The following is a 15,906-nucleotide window of genomic DNA, read 5'->3' as shown; positions in this document are numbered from 1 at the left end:
GTTGTGTAGACATATGTAAATTGTATGCAAATAACAATTTAATACCTGAACATGGCCTGGAGGAAGGAAGCTTATTGGAACCCATTGTTCAAATTGGCTCATCATTCTGAGTGTCTGAATGAGCCCCAGGTGATGCCAGGTACTCTGGCTTGCCCAGCAGTTGTCTGTAATTTCTAATTCAGAAGCTCATCTTTCCAGTTCATTACCTCTCTGACCTCAATTCCTACTGCTTTAATGCCTTGCTCGTTTGGCCATGCTGTCCTCTTTGCTCAAACATGCCAGATAGACTTCTACCCCAGGGCCCTTGCACCTGTTGAGTTACTACCTAGAATGCTGTTCCCAGATGTCAGCATAGCTCATTCCTTGGCTTCATTCAGGTCTTTAAATCCAATGTCACCCTCTCATGAGCCTTTCTCTCCCCACTTATGCAAAACTGGAAAGCCTTTCCATCTTTCTTGTTGTCTGCCTTCTATTAATATATATTATTCCTGCTTTATATGATCATATACATTATCTAAAACAGTTTTTATTTTCCCGATTTATTTATTTTGGTCTCTTTGCCTCACCAGAATGCCACTTCCTTGAAGGCAGGGGTATTTGTTTTTTTGTTCCGCGTTATATCTCTATTGCCTAGAACGGTGCCTGGCACACAGTAGATGCTCAAGAAATACTTAAGGACTTCTCCCAATAATGTGTGTTGGTTGATAATGTACCAGGTTTCGTTTTGGGACATTCTGTGTTTATGTGTAATTGTGTGTGGTGTATCTTTTCCGGACTCCCTCGTGGAAAAGGAGAGGAGATACCAGTGAATCATTGTTGGTGTTTTTAAAATTAGATTTTCAGGGAAGGATCAGTGGTTTAACCAGTTGTTGAAGGTGAGGTTGGGGGGATTCATTGCTCTGTGTCTTTATTGTGTACCTAGCATTTGCAAGGTGAGACCCTGTATCAACTTTCATGGAGTACACAGTGGCTGTTAGTCACAGGCCCTGGCCTGGGGGCTGTCACAGGCTAGGGGAGACAGTAGAACATGGAGGGAGACATGTGGGTAAAACACATTAAGTGCTGTGAGAGTTGGGGACTGCATCCTATCTTTGACATCTGTAGATGTATTATCCATCAAACATTGGCCTTATTACGGGTAACTAAACATTTAAAAAATTTGACGTCTTAGCTTCATGTAGTTTAGGCTTAATGAGCTTATTGTTCAAGTATTTGAGAATTGGTATGTGCTACGAGGCTTTGAAATTAAGTCTTTTTTTCCCCAAAATGCTGACTGAGCATCAAGGTGTTCTGTAAAGAGTTGTTCTGTTTTGGACCTCAGTTGAAGAGGACAGGTGAATCACCTCTAGGGACTCTGTGCAGCGTCATGGCCAAGAACATGGCCTTGGGGACCAGCTGGCCTGGATTTGAATCCCTGCCCCACGATTTATTAGATTTATTAGCTGCATGACCTGGGGAAAGATATGATTCTCTGTGCCTCATTTTCCTCATCTGTGAAATGGAAATGATAGTACCTGCCTTGTGAGGTTATAAACAGGGTTAAATGATTTAAAGGGTGTATATATTAAGACAGTTTATGGCACATAGTTCACATTTAAATGATACTATAAATACACTTACAGTTAAAATTATTGCCAGCATTATTGGATTATGGCAGACTTATCAGTCCAAACAAGGCCTTTTATTTAAAAAAAAACAAACAAACAACTTTTTAAGAACTCTTATAATTGTTTTTCTTCCTTTTCCCCCCTGCTCCCATCCCCCTCATCTTTGTTAGCATCAATTCCTTGGGTCTGCATGGGTCTTTGTTTGCCTTTATATGTGTTTAAAATCTGTATCAGTTGTGTCATCCTGCAGATCTTGTCCTTTTTAAACTTTTCTGACTTAGCAGTAGGTTTTATCGATGTTGCTGTACATATCTCCATGTCATCACTTCTAACCAAGGCATGTATATTTGTTGTATGTACAGTCCACATTTAATTTATATGAACTCTTACTAATGGACACCTACATTGCCTCAAACTCCCCACCGTCATGAACACTGAACATCCTTGAATATATCCTTGTGTATACATGTGAGTGTGAGCATGTTTGTTGCGTACTTGCCCAGCAGAAAGCTTCAGGATCATAGGAACGTGCATATATTTTCATTAAGTTCTTTTATATTGCTACCAAAATGGCTGTACCAGTCTGCTCTCCCGTTAGAATGCAAGAGGTTCCAGTATCTTTATATCCTTACCATTCCTTGGTGGGGTTTTACTCTTGAATTTTGGTAAATCTGGTGGGGATAAAATCTAGTTATTTTAATTTGTATTTCTCTGATTACCTGGATATACTTGTTAGCCTTTCATCTTTTTTTTTCTTCTGTATATTGCCTATTCTTATCCTTTCTCCATTTTTTAGAGTGTTTTCTGGTTTTTATTTGTAGGAACTCCTTTTATATTCTAGATAGTAATCTGTCTTCTTCCAATCCCCACACATTTGTTAATTTTGTCTAAAATGGCCTTGTCAAAGAGAAACCCTTATAATGTAGTCAAATCCATCAAATGTTCAACTTGTAATATGTACTTTTGGTCTTATAAGAAAAGCTTTTGTACATTCAGAGTTACATAGATACTCTCCTACATTTCCCTCTGCTAATTTTGTAGTTCTACTTTTTGCATTTAGATTTTTACCTTTGTATATGCCATGAAGTTACAGAGTTGGCTATGTTTGCTTTCCCCTTATCATTTATTCCCTTTACTGGTTTATTGTGCTGCTTCTGTAATATGCTGACTTTCATATTTTTTTTATATATGCCCTCCTTTCCAGCTTTTAGTCTAGTTGCTTCTTCCTGCCCGAATGCCTTATAATCATTAATCATTGTGGCTTTGTTGTTCAATATTTGTATCTGGTAGGATGATTCTCCTTTTTCAGAATTAACTTGGCCCCTCACAAACCTTTTTTCTTCCATTTATATATTAGAATAAACTTAATTGATTCGCTCAAAAAATTCTACTGGGATTTTTATTAGACTAATTATGTAATAATTTGGGAGAACAGACATCTTTACAATATTAAGTTGTCTTATTCATTAGCCTGGTATGTGTTATCTCTTTTTTCCCAATTCTTCACTGATTTTTTTCATATGTGTTTCTTTTCTTATGTATTCCTTATTGGATTAATATCTGTACATTATAGTTTTTATTGCTATTGTGAATGTCTTATTTTCTACTATATTTCCTAGTTATTATTGATATAGACGTCTCTAAGTTCATCTAACAACTTTGCTGGAGTTTTCTGATCTTCTCTTTTGTAAAATCACATCTGTAGCTAGTTACATTTTATTCCTTCTTTTCCTGTCCTCCTACCTCTTCTTTTTTTTTTTTTCTTGTCCTGTTCTGTTGGCTAGTGCCTCCAGTACTATGTTAAACAGTGATGATATTGGAATTCTTATTTCTAAAACTAAAACTAAAAGCAATGAAGCTAAACATCTGTACATTAGTATCGTGGGTGTTCTATGTTTTTGGTATATGACTAATTAAGTTAAGGAAACTTTTTAGTCCTTGTTCAGAATTTAAAAAAAATTTTTTTTTTAAAAGATTTTATTTATTTATTTGACAGAGAGAGACACAGCGAGAGAGGGAACACAAGCAGGGGGAGTGGGGGAGGGAGAAGCAGGCTTCCCACCGAGCAGGGAGCCCAATGTGGGGCTCGATACCAGGACCCTGGGATCATGACCTGAGCCAAAGGCAGATTAATGACTGAGCCACCCAGGTGCCCCCAGAAAGTTTTTTTTTTTTTTAATTAAAATGGAAATTTGGCATTAAAAAGTTTTGGTTTCTTGTTATTTGCAAACAACATATATAAAATAAAATTATCTCTTTGAGGATCTGTAATTCCAAGAGAATATAGTACACAATTATCCTGCTTTCAAAGGAGTATTGTGCATGTATTTTTATGATGATAGGTGAGTGGGTTGAAGTGTTAGATAAGTAGAAATGTGTAATGGAGATCTGCTTTTCTGCTATCAAATATATTAACATCAAACTTTGTGTGAAGCACTATTTAAATTAACTAGAACCTCATGTAATTGAGAAAGGCCACCTGGAGAGGCTGAGCCTTGAATCAGCCTTTTTTAGTTGAATTTTGAATGACGCTTGTAATGTTATCTTTTTTTTTTTTAAGATTTTATTTATTTATTGACAGAGAGAGAGTGAGAGAGAGAGAGAGAGAGAGAGCACAAGCATGGGGAGCGGCAGGCAGAGGAAGAAGCAGGCTTCCCGCCAAGCAGGGAGCCCGATGTGGGGCTCGATCCCAGGACCCTGGGATCATGATCTAAGCCGAAGGCAGACGCTTAACTGACTGAGCCACCCAGGTGTCCCTTGTAATGTTATCTTTTTAAGGCTGTTTTTAGATCTGTAAAAAGAGAAGACTAGACCGAGGGTTTTTTTCCTTTTCTAAAATTCTTTAGTTTCACAGCATGAGAAAAGGTGAGAATTGGGCTTGGTCAGTAGAGAGAATCTTCATGTTTTCAGAAGAAAGCATCCAAAAGGAGTCTTGGTCCTTGAATGGCAAGCTCGCAAACAAAGGATATAGAGGGTAGCTAAAGGAGGGCCGATGTGTGGAAGGTTTTGAAGTTGCACATCCCTACTTTTGGGTGGATCTGGAAGATGGTGAGAGCTGGCGATGTGAGGGGGTGGGGAGAAGGGTGGAGTGTGGTAAGGGGCCAAGTGCATGAGACCTGGAAGCTTGATCTAGAGGGAGGCTGGGCCAGAGCATGGCCAGAAATTCTGGAGTGGTTGGATTAACTGTTAGAGATTTGGGGGTTGAAAATGTTGAGAGACAAGGGAAACCTAAAAATGTCAAGTTTTCTTTTCCTCTCCTTGCAGGAAATGGAAATACCTGCATTTTCTTGCACTGTTTTTCAAAGATCTGGCATTTGCAGGTATAATCACAGGTTCATGCAGGTATGATTAGAAGCAGGCTAGAGACTGCCTTTCTGGGGAAAACCATTCTTTTCCCTTTGCACACTGTGGCGCATGTTTGCGTGTGTGCTTTAAGAGAGGGTATTGGTATAAAGTTAGTGGGAAATGTTTATGATATATTAAGGATTTGCAGATGAAAATGGTTAGAAAGTGGGCGCCTGGGTGTCTCAGTCTGCTAGGCATCTGCCTTCAGCTTGGGTCATGATCCCAGAGTCCTGGGATCAAGTCCTGCATTGGGCCCGCTGCTCAGTGGGGAATCTGCTTCTCCCTCTACCTTTCCCTCACCTTGCTCATGATCTCGCTCGCTCTCTCTCTCAAATAAATAAATAAAATCTTAAGAAAAAAAAGAAAATGGAAGAAATTCCCTAGACTTGGTAACTGAAAGTTTAAACTTTTATTTCTGCAAGAAGACAGGAATTTGGAAAAGTAGAGCAAGTGAAGTATAATTTTTGAAAAGTTAATCATGGCAATGAACTTGGAAAATAACCCAGTTTTAAAACCTTTTATTTCTGCTTTGGATCTGTTGTAAACTTAGGATAACAGAATATTAAAAAACAAAATCAAAAGCAAAGCAAATGCAGAAGTTCATATACAGCTATTGAAGCAGGAGAGCGAGGTTCTTGTCTTACAGAGTCGAATGAATCTCACCGACAATGGAAAGTGAGTAAAACCATAGAGTTTTATTAAGTGAGGATACAGAAAAAGCTCTCAGGACTGAGAGAGGTCCCGGAGAGGTTGCCACTGGGGGCCTTTAGGGTTGGTCTTTTATAGAAAGCTAACCGGGGAACTTAAATCCTTTTAACATCTCTATTGATAGGTACCATTGATTATGGACTAGTGATAACACCTTCAGTGGCTTACTTCCTTTTTTAGGGTCTGGTAATTCTTGGTTGGTCCCAAGTCGCTGTTGAACCATACCCCACCTCTGACCCCTAGGACAGGGTGGTCTGGTTTGTTCCCTTATCTCTGGTCTCCTTACACCTCTGCGTTTTTCGATTTCTGTGAGCCTGCTCCCATGGCCCCCTACCTAGCTCTCTCTACTTAGCCCCGCCTGTCCCTTACTCATTATTAAGCAAAATAGTGGAGTAGATTAATTTTAAAAACACCATAAGTTCTTGGGGTGGCTGGCTCAGTAAGTAGAGCAGGTGACTCTAGCAGGTGACTCTTGATCTTAGGGTCATGAGTTCAAGACCCATGTTGGGTGTGGAGCCTACTTAAAAAAAATAACACCCTTCATTTTCACTGAGCTATTGACTAATAGGAAAACAAAATTCTGAATAATTTTAAGGTCCTGAACTGTACTATTTTAAAAACTGTTAGGCTTTTCCTTTTTTGTTGATGGAAGTATGCTTACTTTTGGAAGAAAAGGAATAAATCACAAGTCTTATGTTTAGCTTTCACATATTTAGAAAAATGGTGCATTAATTTTTTTCTTTTTTGGAGGAAGAGAGAGGAATGTAATGAAAGGCTTTAGTTGGTTGAATTTGTTTTTCAAAATACGCAACCAGGGTGCCTGGGTGGTGTAGTTGGTTAAGTGTCCAGCTCTTGGTTTTGGCTTGGTCTAGGCTTTCAGCCTAGAGTCCACTTGAGATTCTGTCTCCTTTTCCCTCTGCCCCTCCCTCTGCAGGTGCTTTCTCTCTAAAAGAAAAGCAAAACAAAACAAAAAGCATGGGCGCTTGGGTGGCTCAGTCAGTTAAGCATCTGCTTTTGGCTCAGGTCATGATCTCAGGGTCTTGGGATCAAGCCCCGCATCTGTTCCCTGCTCAGTGGAGAACCTTCTTCTCCCTCTCCCCCGGCCCTCCCCCTGCTTGTGCTCTCCCTGTCTCTCTCTCTCTCTCTCTCTCTCAAATAAATAAATAAAATCTTTTTTAAAAAAATGCAACCAGACTAGTTTGGGTTTTTTTGTCTCCCTTGGGCTATTTATTCTGAAATATGGTGTCTTTTTTTTTCCCTTTCACTATGAAAGAATTCAAGGAAGTGAGGAAAATAGGTTCCAAATTAAATGTCATCTGAATGCTGTTATAATTAATTGACTCTCAGCGATTTTTTTTCCATCAGAAAAATTTTCTATAGAAGTGGTTGCCACAAATGTATATATATTTCCCCCCTTATTCCTTTAAAAGCTTTTAAATTTCGGCTTCAGCAAGCCTAATTATCACCTTCTGATATATGTTTTTAGAGGGTTTTAGGACCAGCAGGTGATCTTTACAATGTGAGGTTCTGTTTTATTCCAAAATATTAATGGGAAATCGCCTATTACTTAAGCTAATTCTTTACTTTTAGTACCTATGTACCATTGGCATTATCTACAGACACGTTAAGTTCTATAATAGATGTATTTTTTAAAATATGAAATCATATTTTAAATGTACGTTTTCTCTGAAGCATACTGTTTTTTAGTAATTAGGATGATTACTCTTCATTTTTTTTAATTTTTAATTTTTTTTTTAAGGAAGTGGTAAAACTGTGTCTGTTTAAGGCAGTGTTGATGAAAACAGTCTTTAAGTCCATATATTTGACTCTGGGACCACTTAACAATCCTTCATCTGTGTTGGTGCCTGAAGGCCTAATTTTAATTTACACATGATAATGATGACACTTCATGCTAAGTTCATGACCCGTGCCCTACTTACCTCTTCTTTCATTCTCCAACCATCCAGTGAGGTAGGTTAATAGTAAAATTTTAGAAGTGGAAAAGAAATAGAATTCTAGAAGTGAGAACCCCATGCCACTTTACTAGGCCGTCCAGCTCATGAATGCTAGAGCTCATATCTGAACCCAGGCCATGGACTCTTAAGCACTTCCTGCCCACAGCCTCCTGATAGTCCAGTGATTCTGCTGTAAGCTTCCCAGACTGGACCGTATGTCTCGGCTCCTTGCTTGATTTCCCTGCCTGGACGTATTCTTTCAGGTGCATTCTCCCTCTTTTCAGTCATGCCTCTCCTTCATGCCCATTTTAGCCAGAGAGTATGTGTACGTGTCTTCCTTGCAAACTTGGGACATTTCAGGGATCTGGGGAAGTAAGTAGGAGAAACCAAGAGGTTGTAAATACCAAGAAACCCTACTGCATGTTGAATGTCTGGGCAGGGTCTGAGCATCAGCACTCTGTCTCACCTGGGACCCTTTCTCTTCTTTGTCAGGCCAGTGCTGTTTGGGAGAGGGGCCACAAGGGCTGATTCTCTTAGGTAAAGTGTGAATCTTGTTCCCGGAGAGAAACAGTTACCCTTGACTCCGAGTTTTTCACAGATGGCGCACTTGACATTTCTAGTCGCCCTCCCTGACGTAAATATTTGGAGTAAAAACCTGCCCTGTTGTTCCTCAAACTCTTGATAATGTTTTGTTATAAAATAGTAGCGGGGATGAGTGGTGTGATAGCTAAACACAATTTAAAAAAACACAACCTGGGAATTTTAGACAGGCCGCCTGCGGAAAGAGAGCCTTCTCGTTCCTAGTGGTTGTACAGTCTGCTGGCTGGTCTCCCTTTTTCTCTCCTGGAGCCTGATGACCTACGGAGTGTACCAAGAGTGAGGCTTTTTGTTCATATTTACCCTGAGAGGAGGCACTGGTGTGAATTAAGCCGTGAGAGCCCACAGTTAATGGGAAATTAAAGGTTTTTCAACTCAAATTTACTGCTTGTGAATTCAAGTGACAGCCATTAAGTAATGATCATGAGGTTAGACATTCACAGTGGAATAATTTGGCTCCTGGGTGAGTTTTCTTGATTTATTACCGTTTACAGTGGTAGTGCTCCGAGCAAAGGCGCCTCTTTGCCAGAATTGTCTTCTCTCTGATTTCAAATGGGTTCTCATTCTACTCAGCGTCTAGAATTGTTTTCTCCCCCTACAGTCTTGCAATGTAATGGCTGACCATATAGATTCTCCAGTAAGTATTTAATTATATTTTGGACTTCATCACCACTTTGATCCTGTAAAAAAAAATAAGTAAATAAATAAATAAGGAGGAGGTCAGTCACTGCTTATGATTTTGAACTAAGTGACTTCTTAACATTTTAAAAATCAATAAGGCCTTCATCGATCAAGTTTTAAGTGATAGAGGGAAAGAAACAAACTTTGGCCGTACAGTTTCCTACTGTGCTAAGCGTTTTATGTGCACGATCTAATTTAATCTTCATGATGGCTTTTAAGGGTCAATATTATTATTCCTTTTTTAAAGATTAGGTAATTGATGCTTAATAGGAAAGCTTAAATAACTCAAATGAAGTCAACACAGCTAGAACCTGGTACAGCTGGGGGAGGGAACCTTGGCTGTGTGTCTTAAAAGCCCAGTGAAAAAGCTGCCTTTTCTTGGGTTGGAATAAGCCTCCCAGACAATCAAAATGTTTTTCAGTAGACTCTTAATGCTTAGGCAAATTCACTGTCATTAAAGGATTAAAGAAATAGCTTCTTTCATCCTCCACACTCCAAGTGAAAACATTAAAGCAGAAAATAGATGCCTGCTGTATTTCATTGTGATCGAGGTATATGCAATTCTTAGACGAAAAATTCTCCATTTGCCTGTATATAAGGTTATTTAAAAGCAACACACTGCTTTCAGGCTTTGTCTTCCTATTAATTATATCCATGTCCAATCCAGAGAACCCTTACAAGCTCCTCTGATGTTGTGGGGCAATATAAAGTTCTGACTTCTGCCCTGCCTCACACCCCACACCCAACCCCTCCGAGGCTTGAAAATTACAGGTCATTAACATTTAACAACTTTGAGAGCTGTTGAGTGTTACCTGAGACCTGAGGCTAAGACCACTTTGAAGGTGCTGTCTGGGTGGATTTGTACACCACTGCCTATCTGTATCTCCCCCAGGCCTGCGCAGGCTTCGGGTCCTTCACTCTCAGAGCAGCCCGCAGTGATGAGGTCAGCTCTAGCAGATCTTGCTCTTCCTCACTTCTTTGGCATTTTCTGGCTGTATTGCCAAATTAACACCCTGCTCTGCACTTTCTTACTCTGTGTGTGTGTTTGTGTGCATGTATGTGTTTCTGTGTGTATATCTTCTATCCCCAGCAATATCATAAGCATCTATGATGAAAGACTGTCTTATACATCTCCTGTTTCTCCTTGAGACCACATAGTAGATATGCTCCTTGGCATGCAGTAGGTGTTCAGTAAATATTTGATCCCTGAAATTCAGAAGGTGGCCTGAGTCAACATATCCTGTAACTGCCTTCTCTCAAGCTGGAGTGAAGGATAGGAACATTTAGAATGGAAATTTTATGTAGGATTGAACAAATTTTGGATAAGTGATACGTTCACATGGTTCAAAGTGAAAGAACATAAAAAACCCTTTGGACAAAAAAAAAAAAATCTGCCTTCCTCTCTGTTCCTCTTTCATTCTCTGCTTCTTCACAAATAACTAGCCACTTTTTTTAGTTTTGTGGGTCTTCTTCTGGGGTATTTTTCTGGTTTAAACAAATAATTTTAGGGGTGCCTTGGTGGCACAGTTGGTTAGGCATCTGCCTTTGGCTCAGGTCATGATCTCAGGGTCCTGGGATCTTGAGCCCTGCGTCAGGCTCCCTGCTCAGTGGAGAGTCTGCTTCTCCCTCTCCCTCTGCCACTCCTCCTCACTCGTGCTCTCTCTCAAATAAATTAAAAATCTTTAAAAAAGAAACAAATAATTGTAAGTAACTAACAATAAAAATACTCATTTTTCACATTTTGATGCAGAACTTTGCATACTATGTGAAAGTTCTGCACCTTGCTTTTTGTTTTTTACTTCTCTAGAGATTTTTTTTTTTTCTTACAGAGCAACTCATAGAGCCCTTTCTCGTTATTCCTACACAGCTTAGTGGTGTTAGATTACGTGGGTGTACCGTTATTTACTGAGCCTGTCCCATACTGATGGGCCTTTGGGTTGTTTCCCATCTTCTGCCATTTAACATTCTTCTTCAGTGGCTCGTGGTGGGTACCTCCGCCATTTCCCCCTAGGAGCAGGTGTTTTGGAGGATATGTTCCCAAGCAGGATGTTGTGGGTCACAAGAAAGTACCTTTGTAACTGCGACACGCACTGCCAGATTGCCCTCCTTGGGGCGGGGGGGTTGTCACCTTACACTGCCACAAACCTATTCCTCTGTGACCCTGTCAACAGATAGTGTACTCAGACTTTTGGCTTTTTGCCAATCCGATGGGCCAAAGATGGTATCTAAATGTGGCTTGAATTTACATTTAATGAAGACAGTTGAATGTGTTTTCATATGGTTTAAGGACTTCATCTGTTTTTGTGAATGATGAGTGTCCCTGTCTTGCCCCATTTTAATAGTTTGCTGTTTCTTGTTAATCCCTAGGATTTCCATTCCTAATTATAAATAACGTACATTTCCATGACAACAATACTACAATTTTCAGAGTTACAGTAAGGTACATAGAATTACATCTGTAATTAATATGAATGCCAACATTTCAAGCATGATGAGGCTTTTGAAACAAGTTGAAAATATTTTTCCTAATTTATTGTTTGGCTTTGTTGGTGGTGGAAGTGGTTTTTTTTTTTTTTTAGTTAGTTTGTTTGTTTATTTGTTTATTTATTTTTAGTAATCTCTGCACCCAACATGGGGCTTGAACCCATGACCCCGAGATCAGGAGTCACATACTCCTCCATCTGAGCTAGCCGGGCGCCCCTGTTGTAGTGGGTTTTTAAAGTTTTTTCTTGTGCAGAAGTTTTTAATTTTTAGGTAATCAAATTTGTTGAGCTTTTCTTTTATGGCTTTTGGATTTTGAGGTGTTGGGCCTTCCCTACCCCAAGGCTACATGTTTTCTTGTGCTTTCTTTTTCTTAATATCTTTGATCGATTTGGGGTCTATGATCTGTGAGATGAATCCAACTTTGTTTTCCAGATGGCTGCCCAGTCATCCCAATACCAGTTATTGAAAAAATTCATCTCCACTAGGTTGAAATGTCATCTTTATCCTATACTAAATTGTTACTGGGATTATATATTCTTCTAGGATGAAATAAGAGCAGTACACTAACAAATGGGGATTAATTGGTTGGTAACTGAGGACTTTCAGTTATGCAGCGGACATTTATTAAGCACCTAATAAATTAGACAATCAGGATGTGCCAGGTCTTGGGGATATAATGATGAGTTTGGAAAAATCTCTTAGGAAGGTAGCTGTACAAAGAATATAATCTCGCTGTAGTGGAATAGGAGCAGCAGGGAGGCTGAGGCAGACAGGGAGATGATTCACACATCAGGAAACAACAGAGTCTTAAGACTCAGCTGAAGTCTGCCAGCGTGAGGGGAAGAACGTTCTAGGTAGAGGAGCTAATTTATGCAGAGGCACAGATCCGTAAGAGTCTGTGGCATTTGGGGGGACTCAGTAGCTTCTCATGGCCAATAGAGTAGGACAGGAAACACAGAGCATAGTTAATGGACATTGTCTCTTTTAAGTGAGTGTGGGATTTGGGCATGTAGTGTTTCTGTACCTCCCCCATCCCTTCATCCCTCTAAATAGACAAAGGGGAAAGATTAAGCGAAGGGGTCCCAGATAAATGGAAGCCAGTCCTTAGCTGTGTTCTGCAGGTCGGTTGCTGAGTTTTGACACCTGTTGCTTATTCTAGACGACTCCAAGTTCCCGAAGCCGCAGTCTCACTTTGCTCCCCCATGGAACGCCCAATCCTGCGTCTCCCTGTAGCCAGAGACACCTCGGCGCGGGGGCCCCCGGTGTTGTCACAATCACGCATCACAAGTCGCCTGCAGCTGCCCGAAGAGCCAAGAGTCAGTATCCTGGCCAGCTTCACGAAGTCAGAGAGGTAGGCTTTGCTCTCCTACCAGGTTGAGTGGTCCCTGGGCGCTGAGGGCCGCTACCACTGTGCTGCCACCTTCCCTTCCCTTGTACCATCTTGGCTAAGAGAGATGGCCAGCAGCCAGCCTCCCAGCCATGACAGTGTTGCCTCCTGGTTACAGAAAAAATAATTTGTTTCTGCGTGAGGTGAGGTGAAGTGAGGTGTTTAGGAGACCTGTGAGAGCTTAGAAAGCAGGGAAATCCAGCCTACAGACACATGGGTGCAAGTAGAAGTAGAGTCAGTCAAAGTCTCCCCATGGTCATGGCAAAGAAATAGACAGTACACGGTCACGGGTAGCCAGGAAATAATTGAAGTCGTTCTGAAACTCAGGACGTGTGAGACCTTTTTCTGTCTCGCCTCACTCATGAGGTGCCTCCCTTGGTCTTCCCATCACAGACCACTCTCAGCAGAGTGCTGGGGAGTGAAGGAGCACTGTCTTTCGAGTCAGAAGACTCTGTTCTTTGGAAGTAAGTCTTTCAAAGCTTTGAACCGGAGTTTCTGCATCTGTAGACTGGAAATAACCCAGGCCCTCCCTTCCTCTCAAGGGAGATTTGAGGCTTACTGTGATTGTCCATTTGAAAGCCTTTCAGCTGTGAGTGCCTTATGAACCTATGTAGAACTATGCTTTGTTTTTACTTTTGACCCACTGGGAAGTCATCAATTGGGGGATCCTACTTCCTTAGTGTTCATATCATCTTTTGCAACTGTTCCTGGGAATGGACTGTATGAAATAAATGGTAGTGGTCTTGGGTGCCTACCTTGTGTTGAGGCTTTTGGCCCTGCAGCTAGCTTGAGGGTGGACCAGCCCATCCTCTGATGGAAGCAGCAGGGCCCTGGCTCATGGTGAGCAGCACAATGGGCCTCCTAGCGTAGGGTCTTGTTGCTCAAGTCAGCACGCATCTTGTTTTATTTTCTAAATGTCACCAGCCCAGTAGTGCTGGGTCAGCCTGCTATCTTGGTCTGACTCTGGCCCAGGACTGAAAAACTGAAATCTTCTGAATCAAATCTGTAGATGCATTTTTTTTGTTATCAAGTTATTTCAGATAATAACTTTTTCCTGATAGATTTACACACGCCTGTACTCTGTCTTGCCTAATAAAGAGAAGATACAGAGTCAAATGCTGCCTTTAATATAGTCACCCTGATTTTTTTTTTTTTTTTAATGGTGTTTCGCTCTGAGCTTAACTTTGACACACTGGATGATATGAGGAATGGTCACGCACTTGTATATATTTTTCAGTTTTCATAGCATCTTAAAAAAAAAAACTATTAGAGAAACGCTTCGTGCCCAAAGTGGAACAGAATAATGGTACCAGTATCACCCAGTATCAGCAGTTCCAACTTTCTGTTGTTCTTGTTCATCTGTTTTCCCTCTACCACTTTTTCTTTTTTTGCTGGAGTATTTCAAGGAAATCATAAATATTATATCATTTTATGATTGCCAGTAAATGCTTTCATATTTATCTAACAAATAAGGACTTAAAAAAAAAAACAACTTGACCACAACACTGTCATAGTCGCTTTTATGTAAAGCTCACTGCAGATACTTTTGCAAGTATGTTAGAGATGACAACTTTTAAAAAGAAAAAAAGAAAAAAGGTTGAAAGTTCATGGTATTGTGAGAATTCTCTTCTATGATAATGGATCGCTGATAGACTCACTCTTACAAGTGGTGCTAGGAAGCCTGGAGTATATGAAAAAAAGTGGGGGTGCTTGCACTGAATGAGCTGTGGCCTCAGTAAAAGTTGAGGTGACTTAGCTTCATTTTCAGTAGCACATGATGAAATTTAATGCCCAGATCTTTTCTTCCTCCATTATTTTTTTAGGATTTTATTTATTTATTTGACATAGAGAGAGACAGTGAAAGCAGGAACACAAGCAGGGGGAGTGGGAGAGGGAGAAGCAGGCTTCCTGCCGAGCAGGGAGCCCAATGCAGGGCTCGATCCCAGGACCCCGGGATCGTGACCTGAGCTGAAGGCGGACGCCCAATGACTGAGCCACCCAGGCGCCCTTTTCTTCCTCCATTTTTAAGAAGTTTTTAAAAGAATAAAAGTATGTTCTTGAAGCATATGCATATAAAAATAATTATGTAAAAGTATATAATGAAGTACAAAAGAAGAAAATCAGAAGTACCCATAATCTTACCTCTTTTCAGATAACAATTATGTAAGCTTTCAGTGAATTTACTTCTGGGGTATTTTTTCTGTACGTCACATGTATAGATAAGTAAAACTTACATAGTATGATCTAAACTTTGTCAACAATGACATAAATGCTCCTTTTTTCTTTATCCTATTGTTTTCTCTCCATTTTCCACCCATGGGGGCAATTATTTGAAATTTCCCCAAGAAATTTCATTATATGGAAAATAGGTAAAATGCCTCCATAGCTATATAGTGATTTGATTTTTGTATTCCTGGGCAATCGTTTATTTCTTCAGGCTGTTGCTTTTGTCTACTGATAATCTTTCTTGCTGAAATCTAATTTTAAGTGAGCTCGTTGAGACATAAGTATAAACATTGGCAGTTGAGAGAATTGTAGGGTGCTGAACACCTCTGAGGGAAGAGTTTAAAGTTCAGATTCTCAGATACCCTGTCCAGCTTCACTCCTGATTGGAGAATGATAGCTGTTTGAAGACATCTGTCATTTTATGATGTGGGCAGATCCACCTTGGGAACAATCTGAGAAACTTTCACTCATACCAGAAAGCTCTGCAGTTTTAAAAGTATATTTCAGAATATAAAGCCTTGGCTCTGGATTCCACTGTATTTATCTATAAAATAACTAGAGGAAAATGCAATAGCATTTTTAACCCAGCTGTATGGGGAAGATAAACTTAGGACCACTGAAGCAATGAGGAAAATCGTCATGCACAAGACAAATGTACCTGAATATCTGAAGGGGGGAAAAAAAAAGAAAAATAGCCCGGCCAGAGGCAAGAGAATAAATATTAAATGAAATTTCATAGCATGGGTGAAGATAATGGGACAGTTTTAAAGATTAAGTGGTTATCACCCAAAATATAAAGAATTGAGATCTCAAAGGTCAGTACCCAAAGTCCTCACTAGAAGTGGTTAGGAGAGATGAATATAGGGAATTTGAAACAACAGGCCTATCCTTGTTAGCAATTCAAGAAATGAAAATT

General features: G+C 40.1%; 1 protein-coding gene across 4 annotated transcripts in view; it reads left to right on the top strand.

Annotated features, from left to right (window-relative positions):
• Window positions 1-15,906, top strand: part of OSBPL10 (oxysterol binding protein like 10) — a 307,228-nt gene that overhangs the window by 143,921 nt on the left and 147,401 nt on the right. For 3 of the 4 annotated variants that reach the window (XM_073901191.1, XM_025883402.2, XM_073901198.1), the window contains exon 4: window positions 12,537-12,728. The exons of the other annotated variant lie outside the window; for it this stretch is intronic. In XM_073901191.1, the coding sequence (XP_073757292.1) occupies window positions 12,537-12,728 (192 nt within the window). The remainder of the gene's footprint in view (window positions 1-12,536; window positions 12,729-15,906) is intronic. 4 annotated transcript variants of the gene reach the window in all.

This window comes from Callorhinus ursinus, unplaced genomic scaffold (assembly GCF_003265705.2).
Source record: "Callorhinus ursinus isolate GAN/ISIS: 27379988/994484 unplaced genomic scaffold, GSC_fseal_2.0 scaffold1, whole genome shotgun sequence".
NCBI classification, from domain to species: Eukaryota; Metazoa; Chordata; class Mammalia; order Carnivora; family Otariidae; genus Callorhinus; species Callorhinus ursinus.
The sequence above is the reverse complement of the archived record's forward strand: the minus strand, read 5'-3'. Positions and strand labels throughout refer to the sequence as shown.